At 47.8% G+C, this 25,428-nt stretch overlaps 1 protein-coding gene and 3 long non-coding RNA genes across 4 annotated transcripts; all 4 read left to right on the forward strand.

The window, feature by feature from the left end:
- Window positions 1-13,987: 13,987 nt before the first annotated feature.
- On the forward strand, window positions 13,988-18,105 carry LOC120389035. Its single transcript, XR_005590720.1, has 3 exons — window positions 13,988-14,062; window positions 17,017-17,084; window positions 17,760-18,105. It is a non-coding gene; the product is annotated as an uncharacterized LOC120389035 (long non-coding RNA).
- Window positions 18,106-19,399: 1,294 nt separating this feature from the next.
- LOC120389052 lies at window positions 19,400-20,287 on the forward strand. The gene is made up of 3 exons (XR_005590735.1): window positions 19,400-19,540; window positions 19,718-19,789; window positions 20,177-20,287. It is a non-coding gene; the product is annotated as an uncharacterized LOC120389052 (long non-coding RNA).
- Window positions 20,288-20,334: 47 nt separating this feature from the next.
- Window positions 20,335-21,580, forward strand: LOC120389064. The gene is made up of 4 exons (XR_005590745.1): window positions 20,335-20,409; window positions 20,727-20,833; window positions 21,051-21,219; window positions 21,317-21,580. It is a non-coding gene; the product is annotated as an uncharacterized LOC120389064 (long non-coding RNA).
- Window positions 21,581-21,834: 254 nt separating this feature from the next.
- On the forward strand, window positions 21,835-24,898 carry LOC120389378 (putative ubiquitin-like-specific protease 1B). Its single transcript, XM_039511907.1, has 8 exons — window positions 21,835-21,952; window positions 22,115-22,230; window positions 22,324-22,371; window positions 22,832-22,900; window positions 23,129-23,194; window positions 23,503-23,591; window positions 24,200-24,308; window positions 24,824-24,898. The coding sequence occupies exons 1-8, from the start codon at window positions 21,835-21,837 to the stop codon at window positions 24,896-24,898; spliced, it is 690 nt and encodes a 229-aa protein (XP_039367841.1).
- Window positions 24,899-25,428: the final 530 nt, after the last annotated feature.

Genomic DNA, 25,428 nt, shown 5'->3' on the forward strand with positions numbered 1-25,428 from the left:
TCCTCAGCACATTCACTGCGGTGCAATTGGGTCACTGTTTCCATGGCTGCACAGCAAAGAATCACTCCCAGTTTCCCTTCTATCTGCGGCAGGATTAGCCTGTGTCAGTGGTTAATGAGGTGGATCTAGTTGTAAATTGTTATTCATTCCCCACCTTGATAATTCAACCAGTCCCTTTCCCATGCAGATTCCCAGCACCTCAGTGATCCTGGTAGCAGGGGTTGGGGCCTGAGATTTTCAGGGTCCTTTTTCCCCTCCACCTGGAGTGAACTCAGCTTTTCCCCCATCCCAGACAATCCATGAAATAACAACAGGGGCATAAAGAAAGAGGGGAGGGAACATCTCACGGCCAGGGCTGGATGTGCCCAGGGCCCCCTGCTTGTCCATTGTTTCCATGGAATTTGGCCCCCTGCTTTGCACAAGGGACAGAGAAAGATCTTGCTGTTCCTGTGTCTGTGCAAGGAAAATTGTGCTTCCCTAGGAAAGAGAGGAGGGAAATGGCCCCATGGTGGGACAATATCCTCAGGATTAAGACCTAAGGACTCAGGCTGAGAACTGATTTAACTCCACTCATCTGGGATTTAACAAATTGTCTTCCATGGAGCAGGGCCAGTTCCAGTGTTTTTGCCACCCCAAGTGGAAAAAAATAAATAAAAAAGCTGCAGTCAGCGGCAGCTCTACCTCTGCCACTTTTGGCAGCAAGTCCTTCCCTCCGAGAGGGACTGAGAAGGCTGAAGCCTCCCCTTTCCATTGACAGCCCCAGGGACCTGCTTGCTGTGCTGGTGCCTGGAGCCAGCCCTGCCATGGAGACACTGGGAAGATGGGGGGAATCAGGAAAATGCTACGGATTTGTTTACACTGCAAGTGAAGAATAACTGGAGTATTTTTGGTTAAAGTCACTTTTCCCTGACTGGGGATTGAACCCAGGCCTTGGCAGTAAAAGTGCCAAATCCTAACCACGAGGGAGCAGGGAGGTGATGATACTGTTTTTCTTTTCACTTATGTTACACTTTCTTAGGCTACTTTCTATCCAATTTCTGAAGCTGCTCCATTGTCCACTCCCTGAGGGGCTAAGAGCAGAAAGTGCAGGAATCCCTGTACTCAGGGTCACAACCTGAGACCAACCCAAGCCACTGAAACAAACATAAATGATGCTTCCTCCAGCAGGATCACAGAGCAACACAAAGAAAACCCATGAGGAACAATCCTCCTCTGCCTTCATTTACCCCATTGCAACCCTCTCAGCAGCCAACTCCTGTGGGAAGGACACTGAGCTGATAGGAGCTCTGGCACAGAGACCAAGGGAGGGGTGTTGCACCCCCTGGGTGTGAGCTGATCACATTCTGACTCTGGAGGAGGAGGGAAAGGCGATGGCCACATGATGGGGCCAGTATGTACCACAACATGGTTCTTTTATGTGGGATGACTCTGAACATTGACTGATCTCCACTCCCTTGGATTTGAAGAGATGTTTAGTTTTGCACTTGGGAACCTGTAAGGCTGAAGCAATTTTATGGATGGTGACACTATGAATAAAGGGTTATTTAATGTTGTAGAAATTGTTAAAAACACTGAGCTTAAACTGGAACTGCCTGTTATTAAAGGCTGGTTTCCCCACGTCAGTTCCATAAGCTCTGCTAGAAACACCCTGGCTTCTCTCCTGCCTCGGTGGGAACTGCAGGGAATCGTCCCCTGCTGCCCTTGGCTCCAGGCTGGTTTTTCTGGGGAGGGGGCGTGGAATTGATTTGTTTGCTGTTGAGAAGGGAGCCAGGCCAGTTCTCAGGGAACGAGAACTCCCAGCATCTTCCCAGCCCAGCCCAGGCTGCTGCCCTGTCCCAGCCTCTGTTCCCCAGGGGGCCCCGCGCGTTTGACTCTAGAGCAGGCCGGGAGCAGCAGCTGCGGCAGAGGACAGCCTGGGCTGGGCAGATAAGAAGGAGTTTAGCAAACAAAAAAGGTAAAATGGCAGTGGAGTATCACCTTGGACTCGATGGCATTTCTCCATTGGTCTGTCTGCTTGGGGGCAGGGACAATAACACGTCCTGCTGCATTCGTTATTTCAAAGGGCGGTTTAGGATTTTCATTCTCACACACGATGCACAAAGCAGGACTCAACCCTCAGCATAAACTAAATGAGCTGCCCACAGATTCTGGCAGCCACAATGAGCATTTGGTGCGAGAGCTCAGACCTGCCCCTGTCCCAGAGGGAGGGGGGTCATCTGGGAGGGGACTGGACCACTGACCTATCAGCTCTTAAGTCCCAAACTTTCAGTAACTCTATTATCAGTGCCTGTGAGTGTAATTTAAACCATAAGAAAAGCCACACTGGGCCAGACCAATAGTCCATCTAGCTCTGAATCTTGTTTTCTGACAGTAGCCAATGCTAGGTGCCCCAAAAGCCACTCCCTAAGGTACCAGGGGGAGTTGAACCCAGGATCTCTTGTTACTAAACAGGTGCTTTAATCAGCTAAGCCATGGTGCCTGCTGTTAGTCAAAGCATCCTGTCTGCCCAAACCTGACTGTCTGCCAACCCCCACTGGGGCCTGACAAGCTTTGCTTGTGTTTGGTTCTGTAAAGCAGAGGAGCAGGTGAAGTTTTGCTCCCAAGGTGGGTGTGTGATTCTTTGCACAGGTCTATGCTGCAAAATTAGGTCAGTTTAACTACATTACTCAGGGGTGTAAAAAATTGTACACTCCCCCCCCCCCAAGCAATGCAATTCTATCAACCTAACCCATGTGCAGACAGCGCTGTGTCAACAGGAGGGCTTCTCCCATCAACAGAGCTTGGGGAGGGACTTGGTTAGTGATGACCCAGAGAACAGGTGGCCCATGACTCTTGCATGTCGGGAGGCTGGGCATGAGCGCTGGAAGCTCCCTAGAAGTTAGTCCACCTCTTGCTCGCTCCTCTCCTCCCTCCTCCTTACCTGCTGCTCGTGCCTCTACACCCTCTGCCCCAAGGTCTGCCCACCACCCACACCTCTCTGCCCCTCCCCTGAGACCCGCCCTGCCCACCACCCACACCTCTCTGCCCCTCCCCTGAGACCTGCCCTGCTCACCACCCACACCTCACTGCCCCGCCGGTGACACCCCTCCTATCCACCACCCACACCTCTCTGCCCCTCCTGTGACACCCATCCTATCCACCACCCACACCTCTCTGCCCCTCCTGTGACACCCATCCTGCCTGCCACCCACACCTCTCTGCCCCTCCTGTGACACCCATCCTATCCACCACCCACACCTCTCTGCCCCTCCTGTGACACCCATCCTATCCACCACCCACACCTCTCTGCCCCTCCTGTGACACCCATCCTATCCACCACCCACACCTCTCTGCAGGGCCGCCCAGAGGGGGGGGCAAGAGGGGCAATTTGCCCCAGGCCCCGCGTCCCGCAGGGGCCCCCATGAGTGTTTTCTGGGGCCCCTGCGGGACCGGTTGAGCTCCCGCAGGCATGCCTGCGGCAGGTCCACCGGAGCCCGGGATGAGTGGACCTGCCGCAGGCATGACTGCGGAGGGGCGCTCCCCAGCGGCTCGGCTGGACCTCCGCAGGCATGACTGCGGCAGGTCAGCGGAGCCGTGGGACCACGGCACCCGCGGCAGTCACTCGTCCCGGGCTCCGGTCGACCTGCCGCAGGCATGCCTGCGGGAGCTCAACCGGAGCCAAATGCCGCCCCCCAGGTCTTCGGCGCGCTGGGGTCTAGAGCCGCCCCTGAGCGGGGGCCCCCCGCCGACGAAGACCCCGGGCCCCCGGAATTCTCTGGGCGGCCCTGCCTGCAGGATGTAGTCACAGCGCAGCTCCCGAGCTGTGCCCTGGCGAGCGGTGCCCAGGGGATTTAGACGCTTTAGCGGCAGGTGATTGACACGCGCTGGGTCCCACCCCCAGCGCTGAACTGACCCGCGCTCGCTGCATTCTCCGCCGGTGTACCATCAGAAACATGAACCTATCCCGATTTGCTACTTTGGCTGCACTGAGCATGCGCAGCCGAACTGAGCATGCCCAGTAACCTGCGCTGTCGCCACTGCCCTCTCTCTGCCCTCACTTCTACTCACCATTTGCTGCCTGCTCTTTGGGGGCGTTTAAAATGCTCAAGGGGGCAAATCGCAGCGGGGGGGCTGCCAGGGTCTGAGCGGGGGACACAAATTTACTGGACAGAAGGGTTCAAGCTGCTGTAGGCAGCGGCAGGAGAGAGACTGAAGGGGAAAAATCGGGGCTGGGGGGTGGTTGCCGCGGTTAAGCCCGGGGGGGAGACGCTGCCAGACCCTGTGCGGGGACAAAACCCCCGTTTAGGGAGGGGGTGGGGGGGTGGACAGTGGCCCCTCGGGATGAGCCACCTGCTGGGCTCGCAGATCTGGGGGTGTCGGGGCTGGGGGGGGGGGGGCACAGGCTGTTTTCAGTTGTGCCCCGTGTCAGCCCTGGAGCAGGGGGCGGGTTCCTGGGGCTGGGTCTTAAAGGCACAGGCAGCTCGATTCCTACACTGTCAAAGCGTAGACAGCGCAGCTCCTCTATCTTATATAAGTGCTGCAGGGCTCTTACTGCTCCAGCCAGGAGACTGAATGTGGGGAAATATTGTACAGACGCCCCCTCCCTCCCTCCCTCAAACTCTGCCTCTCACATTTTGACTATGTAAAAGTCTCTTCTATCATTTTCTATTTCTATATGAAATCCCTGCAGCTCCTTTCTCTTATACAACGTGCTGATTTGGGAACTCCCTCCCAGAGCCCACATGTCTGTACCCCCTCCTGTACCCGAATCCCCTGCCCCAGGTCAGAGCCTGCACCTGTCACTCAAACTCCCCATAGCCTGCAACCCTCCTGCACCCCCAACTCCATCCCAGAGCCTGCACCCCAAACAGGGCTGGATTAACCTGTTGTGGGCGGTGCTAAACATATTTGTGGGTCCCCATGGGGAAATGGGGACATGAGGCATGGGGCAGAGTCCTCAGAGCGAGGGGCTGACTTGGGGCAATGGGATATGAGTCATGGTACGGCAGGGACAGCCCCACTCCACCCAGCCCAGTACAAGGGCAATGTTTACAAACCAGGAGCTGCCAGACCCATGCTGTCCAGCCCAGCCCTGCACTGCCATTGTGCTTCTTCCCTTGGGGTGGGCCCATGCTGCACCATGCTACCCCTGCTCAGCACCCTCTGGCTCCCTACGCGCAGTGCCACACCACCCAGAGACACCCACAAACCCCCTGCTCAGCACCCCTCCGACTCCCTATGCCCAGTGCCACACCACCCAGAGACCCCCACAAACCCCCTGCCCAGCACCCCTCCGACTCCCTATGCCCAGTGCCACACCACCCAGAGACCCCACAAACCCCTGCTCAGCACCCTCCGACTCCCTATGCCCAGTGCCACACCACCCAGAGACCCCACAAATCCCCTGCCCTGAACCCCTCTGACTCCCTTCACTCAGTGCTGCACCATCTAGAGACCCCACAAACCCCTGCCCAGTGCACTCCCAGATCACTCCCCACCCACTCAGAACCCCCACAGATCCTCTCACTGACCAGTGCCCCCAGCTGAAGACCCCCACAGCCCTCCCACAACTGCACAGTGCCCACACCTTCCCACCCAGAGCCCCCTACAGATCCCCTCACTGTCCAGTGCCCCACCACCACAACTGCAGTGACCCGCACAGACCCCACACTTCCCAGCACCCACACATACACAGATCTCCCCCACTGACAGGCCCCCAACACATAGATCTCCCCCCCCAGTGCCCAGCACCTACCCAGACCCCCTAGAGACCTACTCTCCCAAACCCTAGCCCCCAGCCACAGTAGCCGGCCCTGATGGGAGGTGACTGTGGCTGCGAGGCTGAGATGGCAGCGCAGCCAGAACTGGTCCTGGGGCAGGAGAACTCTGGCCTCTTGGGAGTGGTGGAAGCAGCCAGGCTGGAGCAGGAGCAGAGCCTACCGGGGCCAGGCTCTCTCAGGACCCAGCTGAGCCTCCCCCCTCCCCAACTGTTCCCTGTGAGTGGCTGAGACTGGCGCAGCCTCTGCACCAGTCCCAGGTGGCTCTTCCCCCGGGGAGGCAGGTGGGGCCCCACAGGTCCCAGGCAGTGGAGACAGCTCATAGCTGGAGCAGTGCTGGGTAGCGGGGCAGATCCCTGAGATATGACTCCCGCGATCCTACCCAGCCCACCCACACCCATTGGCCCCGTGGCCAGCAGCCTTGCAGAGCACACACCTCTCTCTCTCCCTGCTTTCCTATCACCAGTTATGTTACTACAGGAATGAAATTGAGACATCCCATAAAACAGCTAGTTCCGCATTGTTCTTCAAACCTCAGATCATTGAAATGTAGCTTTGCATTTGAGATACTATATGACTGTAGTACATTTTGCACCGCCTGCATCTACACTGACATCAGGAGAGGAGAAGAGGACAAGACTGTCCCTAGCATATAAGATTTTAAAGAAAGGAGAGACACACACACCCACTATCAATACAACAAGAAGGGAGAACAGTAGCTGGTGCCAAGAGAGACGATGCAATGAAACCCTTCTGTACCCACAACTGATGTCTGAAAAGCGTCAGTCACTCTGCAGATCAAAGAAAGAAAGAGCAGCCAGTTTCAGACAGATAGGATCCTTATGACCTATATAGGAGAAGTGTACTTCCCTATAGCAGTTTCCCACCATAATAAATAAATCCATAAGAAAATTAACCAAAAATTAAGATTAGGAGTCTGATTGAAATTATGTACATTTTCAGCATTAGTTTAGTATGAAAATATTGCAGCTACTTTTCTTTTACTCCTGTCTTCATAAAAAGCAACAGAGTTATAACATATAATTACAAAGACTAAAGTGCATGCTTTACTATAATTAGGACCAGGCAATCCAAGATGAAAACTACACCGTGGCAGAGTCCTACAACCAGGTCTTTGAGGCCAATCCCTTTATCAATACAATCCTCAACTAAAATATGAGGAAGGAGACGAGTCACCCTCAAACTTTTGACAATAGCTCAAGGTCAGACACCCAGAAGACCAGCGCCATTCGTATTCTGGTTTTGGATAAAATACTTGATCTTGCCTACATCATAGAAACCTTCCTCTCTCCAAGTCTACACCCCACTACACCCTTTAGCGATAAAGTAACCATTAAAGAAGTTCTGAATCAGTCGTCTTTCTTCCCAATTTAGGTTTAACAATAAAGCTGCAGCCTAAGTAGCTATGGGAGATGACAGTGCAACTACTAGGTATTGGTGGGGGAAAAGTGTGCTACTAATGTCCTGGATATACTGGCAGGGCCGGCTTTAGGCTAATTCAACTAATTCCCCTGAATCGGGCCCTGCCCCAAGAGGGTCCCGTGCCCAAGCCCGGTTCGGTGTATTGGCAAGAGTCAGTGCACTGTACCGGGTGGCCCGCTTCTCCAGGGGACAATTTAAAGGGCCTGGGTGCCCTTTAAATTGCCACCACTGCCACACTGCTGGAGCCATGGGGTAGGGCTGTTGGGATCTGTGGGCTACTTAAAAAGTCCATCGCCCCCATTGCTTCTATTGCCCTAGTCCTTTAAATAGCCACTGGAGCCCCGCCGCTCCCCCAGGGCTCCGGCAGCTGTGTACATGGCCAGGGCTGTGGAAGCAGGGGAGCCCCAGGTGGCTGCTGTTACTCTGGTGGGGGAGGGAGGAGGAGGAGGGAGCACTTACCATACCGGGTGGTCTGTACCCCCTGTACCTGCACCCCCTGCCCTGTCTCCAGCCAACCCCTGCTGCACCCCCCCTGCCTGAAGCCAGCCATTCCTGCACTCCTCTGTCTTCAGCCCTGCCAACCCCTGCCGCACTGCCAATCTATGCCGCACCCCCCTATGGCCCTGCTTGAAGCCAGCCAGCCCACCCCATCCCACCCCACACACCCCTGTCTCCAGCCATTGCTGCACCCCTTGCCCTGCCTGCAGCCAGCCCCATGCCCACTGGTGCCCTGCAATTCCCTGGGCAGTAACCCTGCATACCTGCTTCAATGATGGGAGAAGAGAGCAGCTGGTACCCACACATGTGCACACCCTAGGGTGACTAGACAGCAAGTGTGAAAAATCAGGATGGGGTGGAGGTTAATAGGATCCTATATAAGAAAAAGACCCCAAGATTGGGATTGTCTCTATAAAATCGGGACATCTGGTCACCCTAGCACACTCCCAGGGAGTGGCGGGGACCAGGGGCGGCTCTATACCCCAGCACGTGGGGCGGCCCTTTCCTGGGGGGGCGGCATTTGGCTCCGGTGGACCTGCCGCAGGCTCCCCATCGGAGCCCGGGACGAGCGGACCTGCCGCAGTCATGCCAAGCAGTCACGTGGGGCGGCCCTTTCCCGGGGGGGCGGCATTTGGCTCCGGTGGCCTGCGGGAGCTCAACCGGAGCCGCGGGAAGAGGGGACCCGCCGCGGGACCGGGGAAGGGCGGCGCAGCGCACCGCGCTGCTTGGGGCAGCCTGATTTCTAGAGCCGCCCCTGGCGGGGACCCACACATGTGAAGCGGAGTTCATTTCTAGTTCAGGCCCATCTTTTTAAAAAAGAACTGTAGGTAGTGTTAACATACAGCCATATTTTCCTGGACATGTCAGACTTTTTGGTTTTTAAATTCCTGTTCGGGAGGAATTTTTAAATCTGGAAATATAGTAACCCTATTGGTACCAGAAATACATATTCTGGCACATCCCTTAAATCAGAACTTTTCATAGGGAGCCGGTTGCTAAGAAAGGAAAGGCTTTTTTCCCCCACCTTTTTTTCCTTTTTTTTAAAGTCATCCCTGCTGGGGCCCCGCCGAAAATGTTTGAATTGGGTGGGCCCCAAACTTCCTAAAGCCGGCCCTAACTAGTCTGTTCAGTGTTATAGCTTTTAATATGCTACTGCAAATACTGTAATAGAGCATTAATGTCCCAATGTACTGTAGCTTGTTTTAACTTACCGTAATACTAGAAGTGGTGCATGTGAACATTGCCGTAACGAGGGCAAGGCGAGTGAGGCATTTGCCTCGGACACGGAAAGTGAGGGGCTCAGAAAGTCTCTCCTTCAGCGGCAATTCGGCAGCAAGTCTTTCCCTCTGAGAGGGACTGTGGTACTCGTTGCCAAAGTGCCGCTGTTCGTCTTCAATGGAGAGGGGCAGCGCATACGGCTCTATTGCAGAAATTCGTCGGTGGATCCTTCCCTCTAATAGGGAAGAGCCGGACATGCTGCCTCTGTTCCTTGCCTTATGTGCCAAAAATCCCTACTGACGGCTCTGCATGTGAAGCTCTCTTAAAAGCTGACACTACAGTAGTGATATTCCCTAGCCAGCATGCATAGGGCTGGGTGTGGGGAAGGGGAGTGAATTTAGGTATAAGTAACATCTCTCACACCAAACAGGAACTTTTACAAAGTTCATTATTATGCCTTGTCTTACAAACACCAAAAACTATTATTACATATGCAGAAAGGTCAATAATCACCCCCTCCCCATATATACAGAGTTGTGCTTCTGCATATAGTATCTATGTCAGATTAATATTGAGTTACCAGCTGTTCAGGAATCAGTAAAGAGTCAGCTGCCAAGCCACATGTTGATTCCTATTGCAAACTGTATGGGTGACCCTTGAGGCATTCTGAAGCAAGAGATTACTGTAACACTGTAAATAAGACATAGAAAGAATAAAATTTTCCTAGGTTTTGTTTGTCAGATTTATTGTATTATGTATAGTAGGTGTTTAATATAAAAACCAGGTAGTATGGTTTACAATGTTTTAACAAGAGATTATTCTATTACCATTATCCAGTCAACTTGCACACTATTTTGAAGTAGTGATAATTCACAGAGAGAGAAAGAAGAAAGCTGAATTTAGATAATTATTAACCAGATTCCTGGTTATTCACCAGCCACTTTGCTTCAGTCCATGGCATAAAGCATCATAAACCCAGGACAGTATTGACAAGATAATATTCACCTCGAATTTGCATCTGCTACACTCCCCGCCCCCGCCTCATTCCCAGTCACAATATTCAGGATATAGCCTACTGAGAAAGTGGCCTGGCTGAAGCATGTAGCTGCCAACTGAAAACTAGTACTGAATACAATAGCCTTGAGAACATTGCTTAATTCTGAGCACTGTGTCTGCAGTGAGATGCAGGGTGGCCCCTGGTGCCATGGCACCATTGTAAAGTCGATACTGACTGTAATCCCATAGGCGGCAGGTTTGTATAATTTTTGGTGGTGCCCAAAATGGTGGTCTATCTCCCCGCTCTCGCTCTGTAAGCCGATATAAAATTAAGCTACAACGCATCAGAAACACACGATTACAAGGGTCATTTAAAAGTGGAAAGTGAGAAGCAGCACTTGCCTGCTTCAATATACGGTATTAAATTTTGTTACACCTGTTGTGCCAAATTGGGAATGTTCTGAATGTTTTCTCTGAATACTGTGTGGATGCCTCAGTTTCCCCTGCAAGGTGCCAACTGAAGGTGTTGGGGACAAAGAGATCAGGTGGCCTCCTTGTCCAGAAGAGATACAAAGGCTAGAGGAGGGAGTGTCACTTTGGAGCTGGCTGGGGAAATGGGGAGAGGCCCAGAACTTGGGTCTAGGCTCCCCACCCTCCAAGATGGACCTGACTGAGGGGTCATTTTCTGTACCTACAAGCTCTGTTTAATCTGTGTTCCTGTTGTCTAACAAAACTTCTATTTTACCGGCTGGCTGAGAGTCACGTCTGACTGCAGAGTTGGGGTGCAGGGACCGCTGGTTGCCCCATGACCTGCCTGGGCACACTCGCTGCAGAAAGTGCACGGTGTGGAAAGAGCTGAATGCTCCAAGGTCAGACCCAGGAAGGTGTAAGCTTCTTATCCTGGAGACAGTACGCTCAGAGAGAGGAGTCTCTCGCAGAGTCCTGACTGGCTTTGTATGGAGTAGTTCCAAAGCATCACAGCATCCCCTTCCACACCATGGGCTTCCCGGAAGTCCGCACAGGCACTGACACTCCCTCCTCTGCCCTCTCTCTCTTTTCCAGGCATTAGGAGGCCATCTGATCTCTTTGTTCTCCAACACCTTCAATTGGCAGCTTGCAGGAGAGTGGCCCAGGCCATCCAGTGCCCGGAGACAGGGTTTCGGCCATTCTCTGTGCAGACAGCATCACACTGGCCCTCCAGGGCTCTACAACAATCACACCCCCTTATCCCACCATCTAGATCCTTGAGAAATGCATATGGGAAACTGAGGCACCCACACAGTCTTCAGAGAAAACATTAAGAACATTGCCACTTTGTAACACCTGTATACAACTACTTATATACTTTAAAGGGGTGTAAAATAATCAAGTATTGTGCTAAACACAATGATACTGCAAACTGACCACCACATTTCAGTTGCACATTTTTCCTCCTTAGGTGAGGGCTCTGGGGTGGGGCAGGGGATGAGGGGTTCACAGTGCAGGAGGGTGCTCAGGTTTGTGGTGCTGGCGGTGCAGGCTCTGGGGTGGGGCAGGGCTGGGGATAAGTAACTTGGGATGCAGACAGGCTGCCCCAGGTCTAGGACCAGAGAGGACTCTCCCCTCCCCCCCATTATCAGCAGCAGCAAGCTCCAGTGGAGGGATCCCTCCTCTCCCCCCACAGCACACTCACTCTGCAACACAGTCACTGCACATGCTCCTAGGGACTCTCTCAGGTCCAGAAAGCCCACTCGCCTCCCCTGCGGTGGGTATTGGGTGGCACAGAGTCCCTGGGCGATGCTCTGGAACTGCTCCCAACCAAGCCAGTCAGGACTTTTGGGAGCCTCCTCTCCCTTGGAGCAGACTTTTCCAGGGCAAGAACCTCACACATCTTCATCTCCTGGGTCTCTCCTTAGTGCATTCAGCATCCTCTGCCCCTCCATGTGCTTCCCACAGTGATCCCACCCCAGCGGTGTTCAAGGGAAAGCCACAGGGTCCTGCACCCCCAGTTTGCAGTCAGATGTGACTCTCAGCCAGCCAGTAAAACAGAGGTTTGTTCGGTGACAGGAACACAGTCTAAAACAGAGCTTGTAGGTACAGCAAACAAGATCCCACAGCTGGGTCCATTCTGGGGGCAGTGAGCCAGATCCCCATATGCACTTCCCTCATTATCCCCAGCCAGCTCCAGACTCCCAAACCCCCTCCAGCCCCTCCTCTCTGCTCAGTTCTTTTCCTGGGCCAGGAGGTCACCTGACCTCTTTGTCTCCAACACCTTCAGCTGGCACCTTTGCAGAGGAGGGGCCCAGGCCATCAGTTGCTAGGAGACAGAGTGCCAGGCATTTAGGTGCACTGGCCCTTTGCTCTGTAGCAATCACATACCTTGATCCACCACCTAGATACTTTAGAACGGCATAGGAGACACTGAGGCACCAACACAGTATTCAGAGAAAACATTAAGAACATTCCCAGCTCGTCACACCGGGGTGGGGGGCTGCCATCATGTGTGGCCTCCCCACCCCTGCTATTCCCCCTGAGTGCGGGGGGGGGGGAAGAGAGCTCCGAAGCACCTGAGTGCCTCCTGTCTCCTCCTCTCTCCCTCTTCCCCTCCCCCTCCCCCGGTGCTCCAAGAGGCTGCCAGCCGCTGATCTCTATATCCGTAGGCAGAAACAGCACAAAGAAAGGAGAGAGGCACTGGCTGTTTTCTTTCAGGCAGGGAAGCTCTGCGGCGGGGGCAGGGGAGAAACACCGCTCCAAATATTGGTGGAGCAGAGCCCTCAGCCTTGAAGATTACTGGTGCTTAAGCACCTCGAGCCCATATAAGCTGCGGCCCCTGTCATCCCCCTTCAACAGGAAAACTCCCTTGGACCGTTTCTGGATGCCACTAAAAATATAAAAATCTGCTTCCCTGCTGTTAATTTACTGCTACAGGAGACTTGATGCAGTGACATACTTTCCCTATATTCCATCAAACTCTGCATCACATCTCTTGAGTATTTAAAAGAGTATCTCATATTTGTCTATGTAAAGTATCAGAACTGTTTACAAATTTTAGGATTGCCTTTTGCTGCATTACTCTTGCCTGTGAATCCAGCTCTTACAGTCCCATGTGCACACATCATTGCTTATGTGTAGAAGATGATTCACAAATATTCAGTAAGTGTATTATATGGTCTCACCCTACATTGTTCCCAAGGGCAGAAATCTTCTGCAACAATGAAGGCTTGGGCTGATGACCAGTGGCTGCAGAATTATTGGATGTATCTTTGTGCAAAACTCGCCAAAATGAAAGCTGGACTGACAGTGGAGAAGAAAAAACAATTGCACTATGGGGATCTGCAACACCTTATTACTTTCTGTCAATCAGTGCTCTCTCTCCTAAACTAAGGTGAATGGATTTCTTTAATGTAAGTAGTCACAACATATGGTTAAATATTTTATTATCAATATCCTGTTATGAACTCAGTGGTCACAGATAATACCTGTCTTCTTTTGCAACCAGGGCACATTATCCAGTCTTTTCCCGCACCCCCACACAACCAAAACTGATCAGAGAAAAACCTTGCATAAAGCAGTTAATGGAGGTGCGAGACATACCTACTTCTTTGGTGACAAGCTGTAGGCAACACCCCTATCCTTATTCACACCCATAGCAGTAGGACAGACTTCTAGTAGTGAAACTCTTACTGATATCCAAAATACGAAGCTGACAAATTACTTGTCAGCCACCTGAAGGGACACCACCCATAGTAAGAGGTGATCAGTTCCTATTATCTAGCCTAAATAAATTCCTTCAGTCCTCAGTTTACCCATAAAGAAATCTAGTGTTTTCCCATCAACCAATTCCATATTTTCTCTACCAAACCATTTCCTCACTGTCAATTAAGAATTCTCATGTGTGCATAGACCCAAAGTATGCCTGATTTAGAATCATAGAATAGAATCATAGAATGTCAGGGTTGGAAGGGACCTCATGAGGTCATCTAGTCCACCCCCCTGCTCAAAGCAGGACCAATCCCCACATAAATCATCCCAGCCAGGGCTTTCAGAAGCCTGAGCTTAAAAATCTTGGAGATTCCACCACTTCCTAGGTAACAACATCTACTCCTGACAGAATCAAGATTCTGAGTTAAGAACAACAATGCAGACTCACGAGTTCAAGCTTCCTGGAGTGGGTGAGTTCCCTCATTTTATCTCTCTGTTTCCTTTTCTACCACAGGTATTAATCTTTAAGAATATAATTTCTTTTAGTTTGGCTCTCCTTATGATGTAAGGGTGATGACAGGGACATGCTAACTGTGGGACAAATAAGGGTGTCAGCTTGAAAGTGCTGTTTGAATCATTCCAGTGGGCACACAACCAGTACATTGATAGATTTACACAACTTACCCCCACCCCCCGAAGAGGAGAAATATCAAGGAAAACCAAGACAAGTAACCACACTAAATGAGCATATCCCAAGTAATGGGCAACTCTGTTAAAAGTACCCAAATAATAAGGGTCTTCCTGGCTAACTGCATGAATAATAAAGAATCTTCAGAATGTAGTCATTTCTTAAATGGTTTGCAAGCCTGTAATCATGGTGATTTCTTTATTGCTACCAATTTCTATATTGTTTCTCTGTGCATGGTCTGTTTTTTTTATGTGTCTTTGGCTGACATATAAGTAATTTTGCTTGGTTTAAAACAATTTAGATGGTGGGATCTAATTGGTAAGATAATCAAGTAACAGTATGTTAGGGTTGATTACTTAAATTATATTACAATTATTGACTAAAGGCATTGATGAGAATGAGGCATGGCCACACAGAGGTGGGGTGCAAGTGGGGCAATATGGCCCAAGCCCTGGGCTCTGCAGGGCCCCCCCAAGAGAACGTGTGAGGTCTCCACCCCTCTTCTGGAGCCTCAGCGGATCCAGTAGTGCCTCAGAGCAGCTGCAGCTGGGTGTGGCCTGACCACCTCCCTTTTCAGAGACACGTGGTAAGGGGGTGGGGCTGCGAGCTCCAGCGGGGCTGCGTTCCCAGCCCCACCCTTTACCACGTGACTCTGAGCGTGGCGTAGCTCAAGAGCCACGCTGCAGCGATTCAGGGAGACTGTTGGAAACGACGCGCTGGGGCTCCGTGTGAGCGGGGCTCCAGGGGTAATTGGCCGGGGTTAAGGGGCTATGGCTGGGGGGGCTGGCTAAGGGGTAGGAAGGCCTGGGGACCGGGAGGGGGCAGAGGTGGGGTGAAGTCAGGGTACAGGGAACTTTGGGGTTGTATTGTGGGTGTTCTGGGGTGTCTGTCAGGACTCAGCAGGAGGGTGGATGGGGGTGGGTCAATCAGGAGACAGGGAGCAGGGCTTGGGTCATGGGGTGGTGGTGGGAGGTGGGGGGTGGTGAGGGGACAAGAAGCAGGAAGGGTTCAGTGATTCTGAGTTGGGGTGGGCAGTTGGGGGGCAGGAAGTGGGTGGGGGTCAGATGGGGGCAGGGCCAGGCTGTTTGGGAGGCACAGCCTTCCCTACCCTAAAGCTCATTTTGCAGTTTGAAGCTTGCAGAAGAGCCAAGCTGTTAGCTTTTCCATTAGGGCTACCATCCCTTTCACTTCTCAAATGCCAAATTACAGTATATATTTAATTTCAGGGGAGGGTAGCTTCATTTAAAATTAGCCACTTGAGGGAATCACATGAGAAGAGCAATATCCTACACCGCCTACCTTCTTCCCCACCTTACCAAGGGAGACACCCCCCTCCCCTACATTCCCTGAGGCTTCAGAGGGGTTAATTCAGTGGCTCTCAAACTTTTTTTGTCCTGGCGAACCCTTTCACATAGCAAACCTCTGACTGTGACCCCCAACCCCATACATTGAAAATACTTTTTGATATATTTTACACTACTATAAATGCTGGAGGCAAAGCGGGCTTTGAGGTGGAGGCTGACAGCTCGTGACCCCCCCCCACAACCTTGTGACCTCCTGAGGTGTCCCGACGCCAGTTGGAGAACTCCTGGGTTAATTGAATTTTAGCGACCAGTGTCCATGCACATGCATGTGCATTTCTAAGCATGTCAGTTTTCACAACATAGGCTTATCCCAGATTCTGGAACAAGCACAAATGATCAGTTTGTGGAGTATGTACATAGTCTATACTAAAGACAAATCCACCATAACCGTCTCCGGTTTGTAGTGGACCCCATGGAGCCAGTCTCTAGGAAAAACATAAATGCATAGAGGTTAAGTCCGTAAATGGCTATTAGCCAGGATGGGTAAGGAATGGTGTCCCTAGCCTCTCTTTGTCAGAGGGTAGAGATGGATGGCAGGGGAGAGATCACTTGATCATTACCTCTTACGTTCACTCCCTCTGGTGCACTTGGCATGGGCCACTGTCGGTAGGCAAGATTCTGTGCTGGATGGACTGTTGGTCGACCCGGTATGGCTGCTCTTATGTTCTACCCTAAATGAGCCCAAAGTTATGGAGACCCATATGAGTCAAGTAAGCCAGCAGAGTATCAGAAACCTGGAAAAAACCTCTGACTGGGTGGGCTCAGGCATTTGGTCACAAGCTGAGGTGGTTCAAAAGTTTTTGATTTTTTTCAAGCAGAACTTTTTGTTTCTTAACACAATCAAACACAGCAAGCATCAAATATTTTGAAACGTACTTATGAAACCCAAACCATATTTAGGTTTTGGCTGATTACTTTCAGCTTTTCTATTACCAAAAAATAAAAAATTTTTTCGAAGGAAAGCAGAAATTGTCCGTGAATTTCTTCTGCTGTTTTAAAAACCCCTAGTTTTTGATCCAAAAAACCCACTGACGGAAATAATTTGTCCAACCGTTTTAATGAGCCTTACTGCCTTTTACCATTACCTGATTCTGAGAACCAGTGATACCTCCTAAGGAAGTTTTCTCTAAAGTGGGTTTGTGCTGCGATGCGGAAGGTTTCTTTTTCCAAGGGCCACCCGTGGGGGAGATCAAGTGGTGCAATTTTCCTGGGCCGCTGAGGCCCCCACGAGAATATAGTATTGCAATTTTTTTATTGAACGGGACCCCAAAATTGCTTTGTCACAGGGCCCCTAAATCCTCTGGGCAGCCATGGAATGATGTGATAATGATATGTGTATGTTACAGGATTGTCTCTTTTTCATAATCTTCAGATTTACAGAAAAGTATTTTCTCCAAAAAAAGTTGCACCAAGCAGAAAATTAACTCAACATAATGGCAAGTAAGTAGAAATTTTTCATATGTACCCACGGGGGTAGGGGTAGCTCAGTGGTTTGAGCATTGGCCTGCCAAATCCAGGTTTGTGAGGACAGTCCGTAAGGGTACCATTTAGGGATCAGGGCTCCAAAAAAAAGATGTGGCTTGGGAAAAACTGCCAGGGACAGTACATTGTCCTGCTACTGAAGGAAAGGGACTGGACTTGATAACCTTTCAAGGTTCCTTCTAGTTATATGACATAAGAATATCACCATATATTGTTAATTAGTTTATTATTTATTCTTTATTTTCCAGATCCCCTTACTTTCAAGAAAATCCGCTTGTTTTACTTTTTTAAGGACATATTTATGCTGTCACATTTACGGTCCTGAGTCAATATGTCTATACATGGTTACAATCTTGTAGTGATCTCTTCATCTCTGATGACATTCACTCTGCATTGGGCGAATATGGCCATAATTTCCAATTAACAAGTATTTTAAAATTATGCACAAGCCTGACATTTTTTTATGTATGTCTTCTGTTTGGCCTATGACTGATGCATCGTTGATTTTGGTTTACCCTGCTTATAGGTCAGCAATCTACATCTCATACCTTGTAACTCAACTTTAAGTCTTATATGCATTGATATGCCATGTTTGTGGTTAAGTAACTGTTTTCTCTTGTAAATGATTCTCAGGGAAGTCTTTTGAAGAAAAAATAGCAAATGTCTTGGCATACTTAAAGACAGGCAGATATCCTGAAGGAATGAATAAAGCTGGCAGACTGAACCTGCGTCGATATGCTGTCAACTTTTCATTGGAAGGAAAGGAATCCTTTTTTTTTTAATACAGTACTGACACATTTACAGGCTGAAGTTTCCTATGTAATGATGGCCCTGATGTCCCAACACTGGGATTGTGTCGAGTGTTACTATTATCTTTCATGGGCCCGGAATTGGTATCTCTACTTTTCTTTAAATTATCCAGAAAATCAATGTATACCAGTGGTGCAACAAACGCAGTGTGATGTACAGTTATGTGATAAATGACTATGACTTTGAAAAAAAAATTTTTTTTTCATTTCTTAATTATGTTATCCAGTCTGCTGCAAGCACCACCAGCAATCACTATATGTAAAATTAGCAAAAATTTCTAGCTAAACACCAGGGCCGCCAAGAGGATTCCAGGGGCCTAGCGTCTTCAGCGGCGGAGGCCCACGCTTCGGTGGTAATTCGTCGGCGTAGGGTCCTTCCGCTATGGGACCTACGTCAAAAGTGCCCCGAAGACCCATGGTGGGGGCCGAATTACCGCCGAAGCGGGGCCCACCACCAAATGGCAGCCGGGTCTTCTGCGGGAATTCGGCAGCAGGAGCCCTCAGCAGGTCTTCTGGGCACTTCGGCGGCGGGTCCCGGAGCAGAAGAACCCCCGCCCCCCCCGGCTGCTGAATTACCATCAAAGACACGGCTGCACTTTGGCGGCGGGTCCCGCTTTGGCGGTGGGGGGACCTTCCTCCGGGGCATAAGGACCCCACGGCGGCGAAGACCAGGAGTGGAAGAAGCTCCGGTGGCCCAGGCCCTGAGAGAGTGTCCCGGGGCCACCCGGAGCGAGTGAAGGTCCCCGCTCCAGGGGCCACAAAACCTCGTGGGGGCCTGCGGCCCGGAGCAAATTGCCCCACTTCCCACCCCCAGTCTTCGCAGCCCTGCTATACAGTGAAATTTCCCCCTTGTACTCAAGGTATTATGATTCATAGTGTACATAGATGTCTTTGATAGGCATACACCTTATAATTAATAATTTTTTTGCAAGTAACCAGTTACAGATTAAGTGAAACATGTTGCCCCCACCACAGCCCTGGCAGAAGCCACAGGGCTGCAGGGAAGCCCATATGCCCAACCTCATCTCCAGGATACATGCCTGGTGGGGCAGGAGAATCCACAGCACCCTGCTCCTGGTCCCCTAAAGAACCACAGCATCAAAAACCCCACTGCAGCCCTGGGACTGGAGGAGCTCTCAGTTCCTGGTACAGCCATGACATAGGAATAGAGCTTCTCCAGTCCCAGTGCTGTGTGGGAGAGCGGGGTGGTTAGGAAATGAGACAAGGAGTTCTGGGGCAGGCAAAATGGTGGGGAGCCTAGGTGGAACATGGCTGAGATCCCGGTGAAGAGGACGCAAGGGACAGGGCCATAGGTGTTGCTGCGGGTGGACAGGGTGGGTACAGGGAGAACAATTGCTGTGGCCCAGGGCCACGATAAACCTTAATCATCCTCCGTGCTCCGTCTTCTATGATCAACAGAGGAAATTGTTCCATTCAGCAAAAGGAAGAAAGGTGGCCGTTGTGCATACCATGAAAGAAGCCCTGCGACTCTTTGAAATGTTTCATGACAGTGCAGTGGGTGGACATCTTGGAATACTCAAAACGAGGAACGTGCTGACATCAAAACACTATTGGCCAGGGATGACAAAAGACATTACCAATTGGGTATGTACAGTAATGAAACGAAATCCTGAGGAATGCTATTTAAAAGTGAAGTAGAAGTTCACAATGAAGAAAAGGAATATAAAATTATATTTGGTGGGCAAATCTTAACTGTGTTCCTTTGGAATACTATTTCCATAACAAAATGTTCATGTCATCATTTTGTTCTATCAAAACCAGGTTGCACAATGCCTGACTTGCCAGAAACAGGGAAAGCAATCAAATCTGGATACCACCTTGAAAAGCATAAAGGTTAATTTTTGATCAAGACACATTATTGTTTATCATTATCCATTGTTATTTCTGAAATGCAATGAGGGTTTCTTTTTGAAACGAGTCCAATGCATACAAGTGGTACAGCATAGTGCAGCAATTACTTGTCATGCGACATCTCAGTGGCTGGGGATACTTCTACAGCTTTACTGTAGTATTGTTTTCTATATCCCATTCCTGTACTTCTGTTGGTTTGTTTTCCCTTTCTTTCTTTTCCTTTATCATTTAAAAGTGGGCTTTCATTCGGATTCTATGGCTGTTGTAACCATATTACATTCTGTACTCTCCCTATGACATACGGGTTTTTTGAGAACATTTAGTAATAAACATGTGTAGTATGTCTGTAACTAGTACCCTTGTATGTAGGTCACGCGGATCTGGGAATTGTTGGGAATGGATTTAATAGGACCATTACCAACAACAAAGGATGGATACAAGTATATACTGACAGTCATAGATTATCTGTCAAGATGGGTGGAAGGCTTTCCACTTAGAAGTAAGTCAGCATTCAAGTGACTATGAACATACACAAAGTGATTCTTCGACGTGGATGCCCATATCGGATACTGACAGATCTTGGTTCAGAATTCAATAATAAGGTAATGGCCTTTTTTTTTCTGGTTATTTGTAATATGCAGTAAAACTCACTATGAGGTCACCCATTGATCTCCAACAATCACCATCCTTTATTAATTTTTTTTCCCAAACTGCTGTTGGTCACCATCAGTATTCCTATACCATTATTATTCTTCATATCTAACATAGAAATGCAAAACTACTGGTTTAAAAAACAAATATCAAAAGATAGTCTATTCCTGTTGCTAATAAAAACATAAAAGTAGAGGCAAATATGCAATGGAACAGTCCTCAACAGAAGCCTATATGCAAGGTAACGGTGTAACTTCTTTTCTTTCAGTTTAACTTGTTTTTTTGTGAAAAATTGGGAATAGAACGTAGCTTCACCAGTCCGTACCACCCACAGACCAATGGCTTGGCTGAGAACGCTAATAGATCCATAAAAAGGTAAGTGATTTTTTGGGAATATTATAGTACTAATGGCAAGTAGACTGTGTTATGCTAGAAGATAGAATTCACAGAAAAATCTCCAAAGGAATTGTTACATGGAAAGTCTTTTTCATTCTGTATTACACCTTTTTTATTATGTATGATCTGTTTTAAACAAGACCGTACATGTGACTTTCTTTTTTTAAGCAATCAAATCAATGTCCCTTTTTTACAGAGCACTGCGGAAGATGGTTGATGAAAGTGGGACTAACTGGGATCAATTTCTTGATCCCATTTTGTTTTCTTTGCGAACAAAAGCACACGCAACAACAAAAATTTCACCTTTTCGTCTAATGTTTACTGAAGAACCAGTGTTTCCAACAGACGTCCCAGAGAATTACCCGGTAAGTGTGTGTTTTTTTCCAGCACCTGTCATGTAGACATGGCATTCAGTGTGTCTTCATTTTACAAATACAACCCCTTCTCCATTTGTTTACAAAGATCCCAGATATTAATACATTCGTGGAAGAGTTCTGCAAAGAGTACAGCATAGATATGACGTCAAGACATGATGCTGACATTGCACTGGCCCTAGGTAACATTGCCAAAGCACAGGAGAAACAACAAAGACTTTATGCTAAAAGAAAGAAATCTAAATACGGGGAAATAGCATTTGATGTCGGGGACTCTGTTCTATTACTGAACGCTAGAAAGAGAACCAGAAAAGGTGGAGTACTGGAATCTAACTATCGGGGACCTTACAAAATTATGAGAATTGAAGGTAAGAGAGTGAAATTACAAACCCTCTCAGGAAACAGTTACAAAGCATGTACAGTATTGCACACTTAAAACCATTAAAAGAGCCACCAACATTAGCTGCTGAAAGCAAATTAGAGGGAAAAATTGGAACTGAAACTGCAGTTGGTGAGACTGAACCAGAAACACCCACGGAATGGATTAGAAACGTGGATGGCACTGGATCTCCCGACAGCACAGTGGAAGACACAGAGGTGACAGCAATGGAAGAAGAGGAGTCTAGAGGGCAAAATGTTTCATACAATGATACAAGTGATGCTGATGACAGTTTTGATGACATGTTTACGGAGAATTTGGAAGACAGCCAATGGCTTCAGAAAGGTAATTGGTTCCAGCACCTTTCTTACACAGATTAACATACTTCATAACTGGAACAATATTATAGGTTTTCATGTACAAGGTGGCGGCTTTGAGGGTAGTAAAACAGAGGATAAGTAAAGTATATTACCATGCATATAATATGCGTAATTCTTTTTCCCCTAGTCAAATTGGTAATGACCAGCAAACACACAGAGAGACTGGAGGCCAAAGTGAGAAACATTAAATTATATGGCTCCTCCTTTCATTGCCTGAAACCTAAAAGCTGGATAACTGATGAGGTACAGTTAAGTACCAGTAAACAAGTATTTTGTAATGGGATTGACTAATCAAATGTCATTGAAATTGTGCTTTTCTTTCATCATGTGTTGTAGGTTATTGATGCATATTTGAGCTGTGTAGTTGAGAAAGCAGATGGAAAGGTAGGCTACTTACTGTGATGATACATGACAATATACATTGATTCAATAAGTGAACAATCACGGTAATGTGGCACAACATATTTAAGTCCAAATCCCCTTGAAATATCAACAGACACCGGTTATCGCAACATTTGTTTGTATTTTATGCTTAAAAAAATTTAGTATCAGGTATTTGGAGGTGCATATTGGACATGCAATAGAGGGCCCCATTAGTTTTGCTGTACAGTTCATTGGGTCCATTAATTGTACACAAGTATGCAAACAGCTTAGTCACATTTTTAAATTAAGTAAGACAGAGCACATTGATTACAAATCATTTACTTTTTATAGGACACTCTTACATATACATATCTGATTTGTAAAACGAAGGATCCCTTGCATGCCTGTCTATGTTAAATTAACTTTGTGCTTGACATGCCACAATTATTAATGCATTAATAACTTTGTTGACTGTCAACAGGTAGAAGCCATCTCAGCAGTAGTTTCCACTGTCATTCTCTCAGGAAGAGCTACTCAAATGAAAGTGAAGGTAAATGCTGACACACTGTAATACATAGTATGAGAAAAGCTCAGTTTCATTCAGTGAGTAAAATACAGGTTGAAGCAGAAAATACAGTGGTATGTTTGATGTGGCGGAGTAGTCTAATAGTAAGACATGTAATGATTTTGGGAAATACAGTATAACGTACATTTAATGGTTTGCTTCACTGGAAACTATAATTGAAATACTAATTTTTTGATTTTTAAATAAATACAGAGTGAATTACTTCAAAATGATATATTATTGCTTCCTTACCACACACCAGGTCATTGGGTTATTGCGGTAAGATGTTTTATATTGTACTACAATTTCCCTTGTTGCGGGTTTTCACTGTGTTCAGTGCATGCTAAGGAAAGAGGAATGTGAATGTTATAAAAAATGGCAACTGTCACTTTACATTGTTCATGTATCCTGGAAGAATACATTCTGTAAAGAATTAATTGATTTCACAATATGCTTATATCTTATGTCTTACTGAGACATTACAAACAACAATATGTTAGTAGCATAATGCTTGTTGATAATTCAATAGAAAGTTTTTGAAAACCTCTCATGACCAATAAAATTTGTGAATATATTGAAACTTACAGATAGCCTTGATGGAAAAAAAGGAATTGTTAATAATTGACCCCTTGTGTGATGAGATCAGATATGAAAGGACATGCCTGAGGAATTGGAGGTGATTTCTTAGATGCTTGCTTTTACATTGGACATTAAGTTTTCCATTGACATTTTTTTAAAGGGAATGTAACAACACTGAGACTAACATCTTCCTGTTAACGACAAGTAAAAATTGAAACAGCATGCACTTCTACTGAATATGCTTAATGATGGACTTTGAGTGAACTTGTGTGATTGGTATCAGAGGGGTAGCCGTGTTAGTCTGGTTCTGTAGAAGCAGCAAAGACTTCTGTGTCACCTTATAGACTAACAGACGTTTTGCAGCATGAGCTTTCGTGGGTGAATACCCACTTCTTCGGATGCAAGTAGTGATTTGATTCTGGGGAAAGACTTAACATAATGTGGACACGAAATAGTAGCATGTTGCATGTTTGAGAATGTGTTATTATCAACATGGGGCACAGCAAATCAGGTGAGACATTGTGTAAAGTGTGAGACAATAATATGAAAACAAGTGTGTATGTATGTGAGCAGTAAGTCATTCCAATTACTAATTGAAAAGAGAGAGAATGGATTTTTATCTATGTCGAGAAACCAGAGGGGGTGGGGGAAGGGAAAGCAGAGCTCATTTATGCAGTCTGCTAATGTACTCTCTAAAAATTTCAGAAACTTCATAAAACGATTAACTAGTAAATCCTCATCTGATTGGAACAGTAAAATTGTTCCGCATCCAAGACAAAGTGATGGCCACAACTGCGGACCACTCATCTTAAAGGTATTGAATAGCAAATTGCCATTAATATTATGTATGTTTACTTATCCATGTTGAAAGTAAATGACAGAGATTACCAGTGGGCACTGCACCGGTGTCCTTGCCAGGGTGTATGGGGTGCGCTTCTGGCCCCAAGAAGGAATGGGGTCTCCAGTGGAAGGTGCGGTGCTGGGGGGACCAGATTGTACCAGCCAGCCCTTCGTGACATCTGCTGCTGCAGTGGCCAGGAGCACCAGGTGCTTGTAAATCACCATAACCCAGAGGCCCTTTTGGTCACCCACCGTAGGCAGCCCTGCCAGGAGCGTTCAACAGCATTGCCGGACCCTATGGCTGGGCCACTGATGCGGGGCAGATGGGATAAAGGGGGCAGCGCCGTTAAAGCATAAAGCACTGCCACAGCGGTAGTGTAATGTCAGCCATGTACGGGAAGGAACCAGTGGGCAGTTCTTAACGGTACACTAGACTGGCCAACTTTCACCTCTGTTACTTATGTGTATTCTAAATATCTGTGTTGCTAGTTTGCAGAAACGTATTTGCAGCACAAAGACTTCAGTCTTGGTAGAAACAACCCAAGGGGCTACTACTGCATTTAGAAGACATATAGCAATTCTTCTAATGAAGGAGTCAGGTAATTACTTTCTTGCGTGTATTGTGGACTCATTAGGCACATGCGACGATAACATGAAGAGTGGAACTTTGTCACATAGTAGACAGTTATCGTAACACCCCTAAAGTGGGATATCTCACAGGTTTGGTTCTCTAATGGTGACTACGAATCAATAATATCTTTAAGTACACAAAAATTTGAAGGGGGTGAATGATTGCTATTGATCAGTTAAATGAAATTTGCATTTTTAGATACAGGTGCAGTAAAGTAAAAATTTGAGAAATTATGATTCCCAAAAAATAAAAAAAAGTTAAAACCATTGACTGCATTAAAATATTGACAAGTAATAAATCAAGGTTTGCATTTTCAGTGTTGGTCATACCATATTGATCATTTCATAACGCTATAATTATTTTTAGAAAGCGTGGAGGACTACTGTATATACTGCAACTGTATCAACTGTGAAAAAGAAAATGAGGATTGCACGATGGTAAGATAAATAATATTGAATGAGAA

The sequence above is a fragment of the Mauremys reevesii genome, linkage group 23 (genome assembly GCF_016161935.1).
Source record: "Mauremys reevesii isolate NIE-2019 linkage group 23, ASM1616193v1, whole genome shotgun sequence".
In the NCBI taxonomy this organism is placed as follows: Eukaryota; Metazoa; Chordata; order Testudines; family Geoemydidae; genus Mauremys; species Mauremys reevesii.

Coding starts and splice junctions, on each gene's coding strand:
- LOC120389378 (XM_039511907.1), top strand. CDS start 21,835: ATGGAAGAAGAGGAGTCTAGAGGGCAAAATGTTTCATACAATGATACA. Junction 22,372..22,831: donor TTGAGAAAGCAGATGGAAAG/GTAGGCTACTTA, acceptor GACTGTCAACAG/GTAGAAGCCATCTCAGCAGT. Junction 22,901..23,128: donor CTACTCAAATGAAAGTGAAG/GTAAATGCTGAC, acceptor AAATAAATACAG/AGTGAATTACTTCAAAATGA.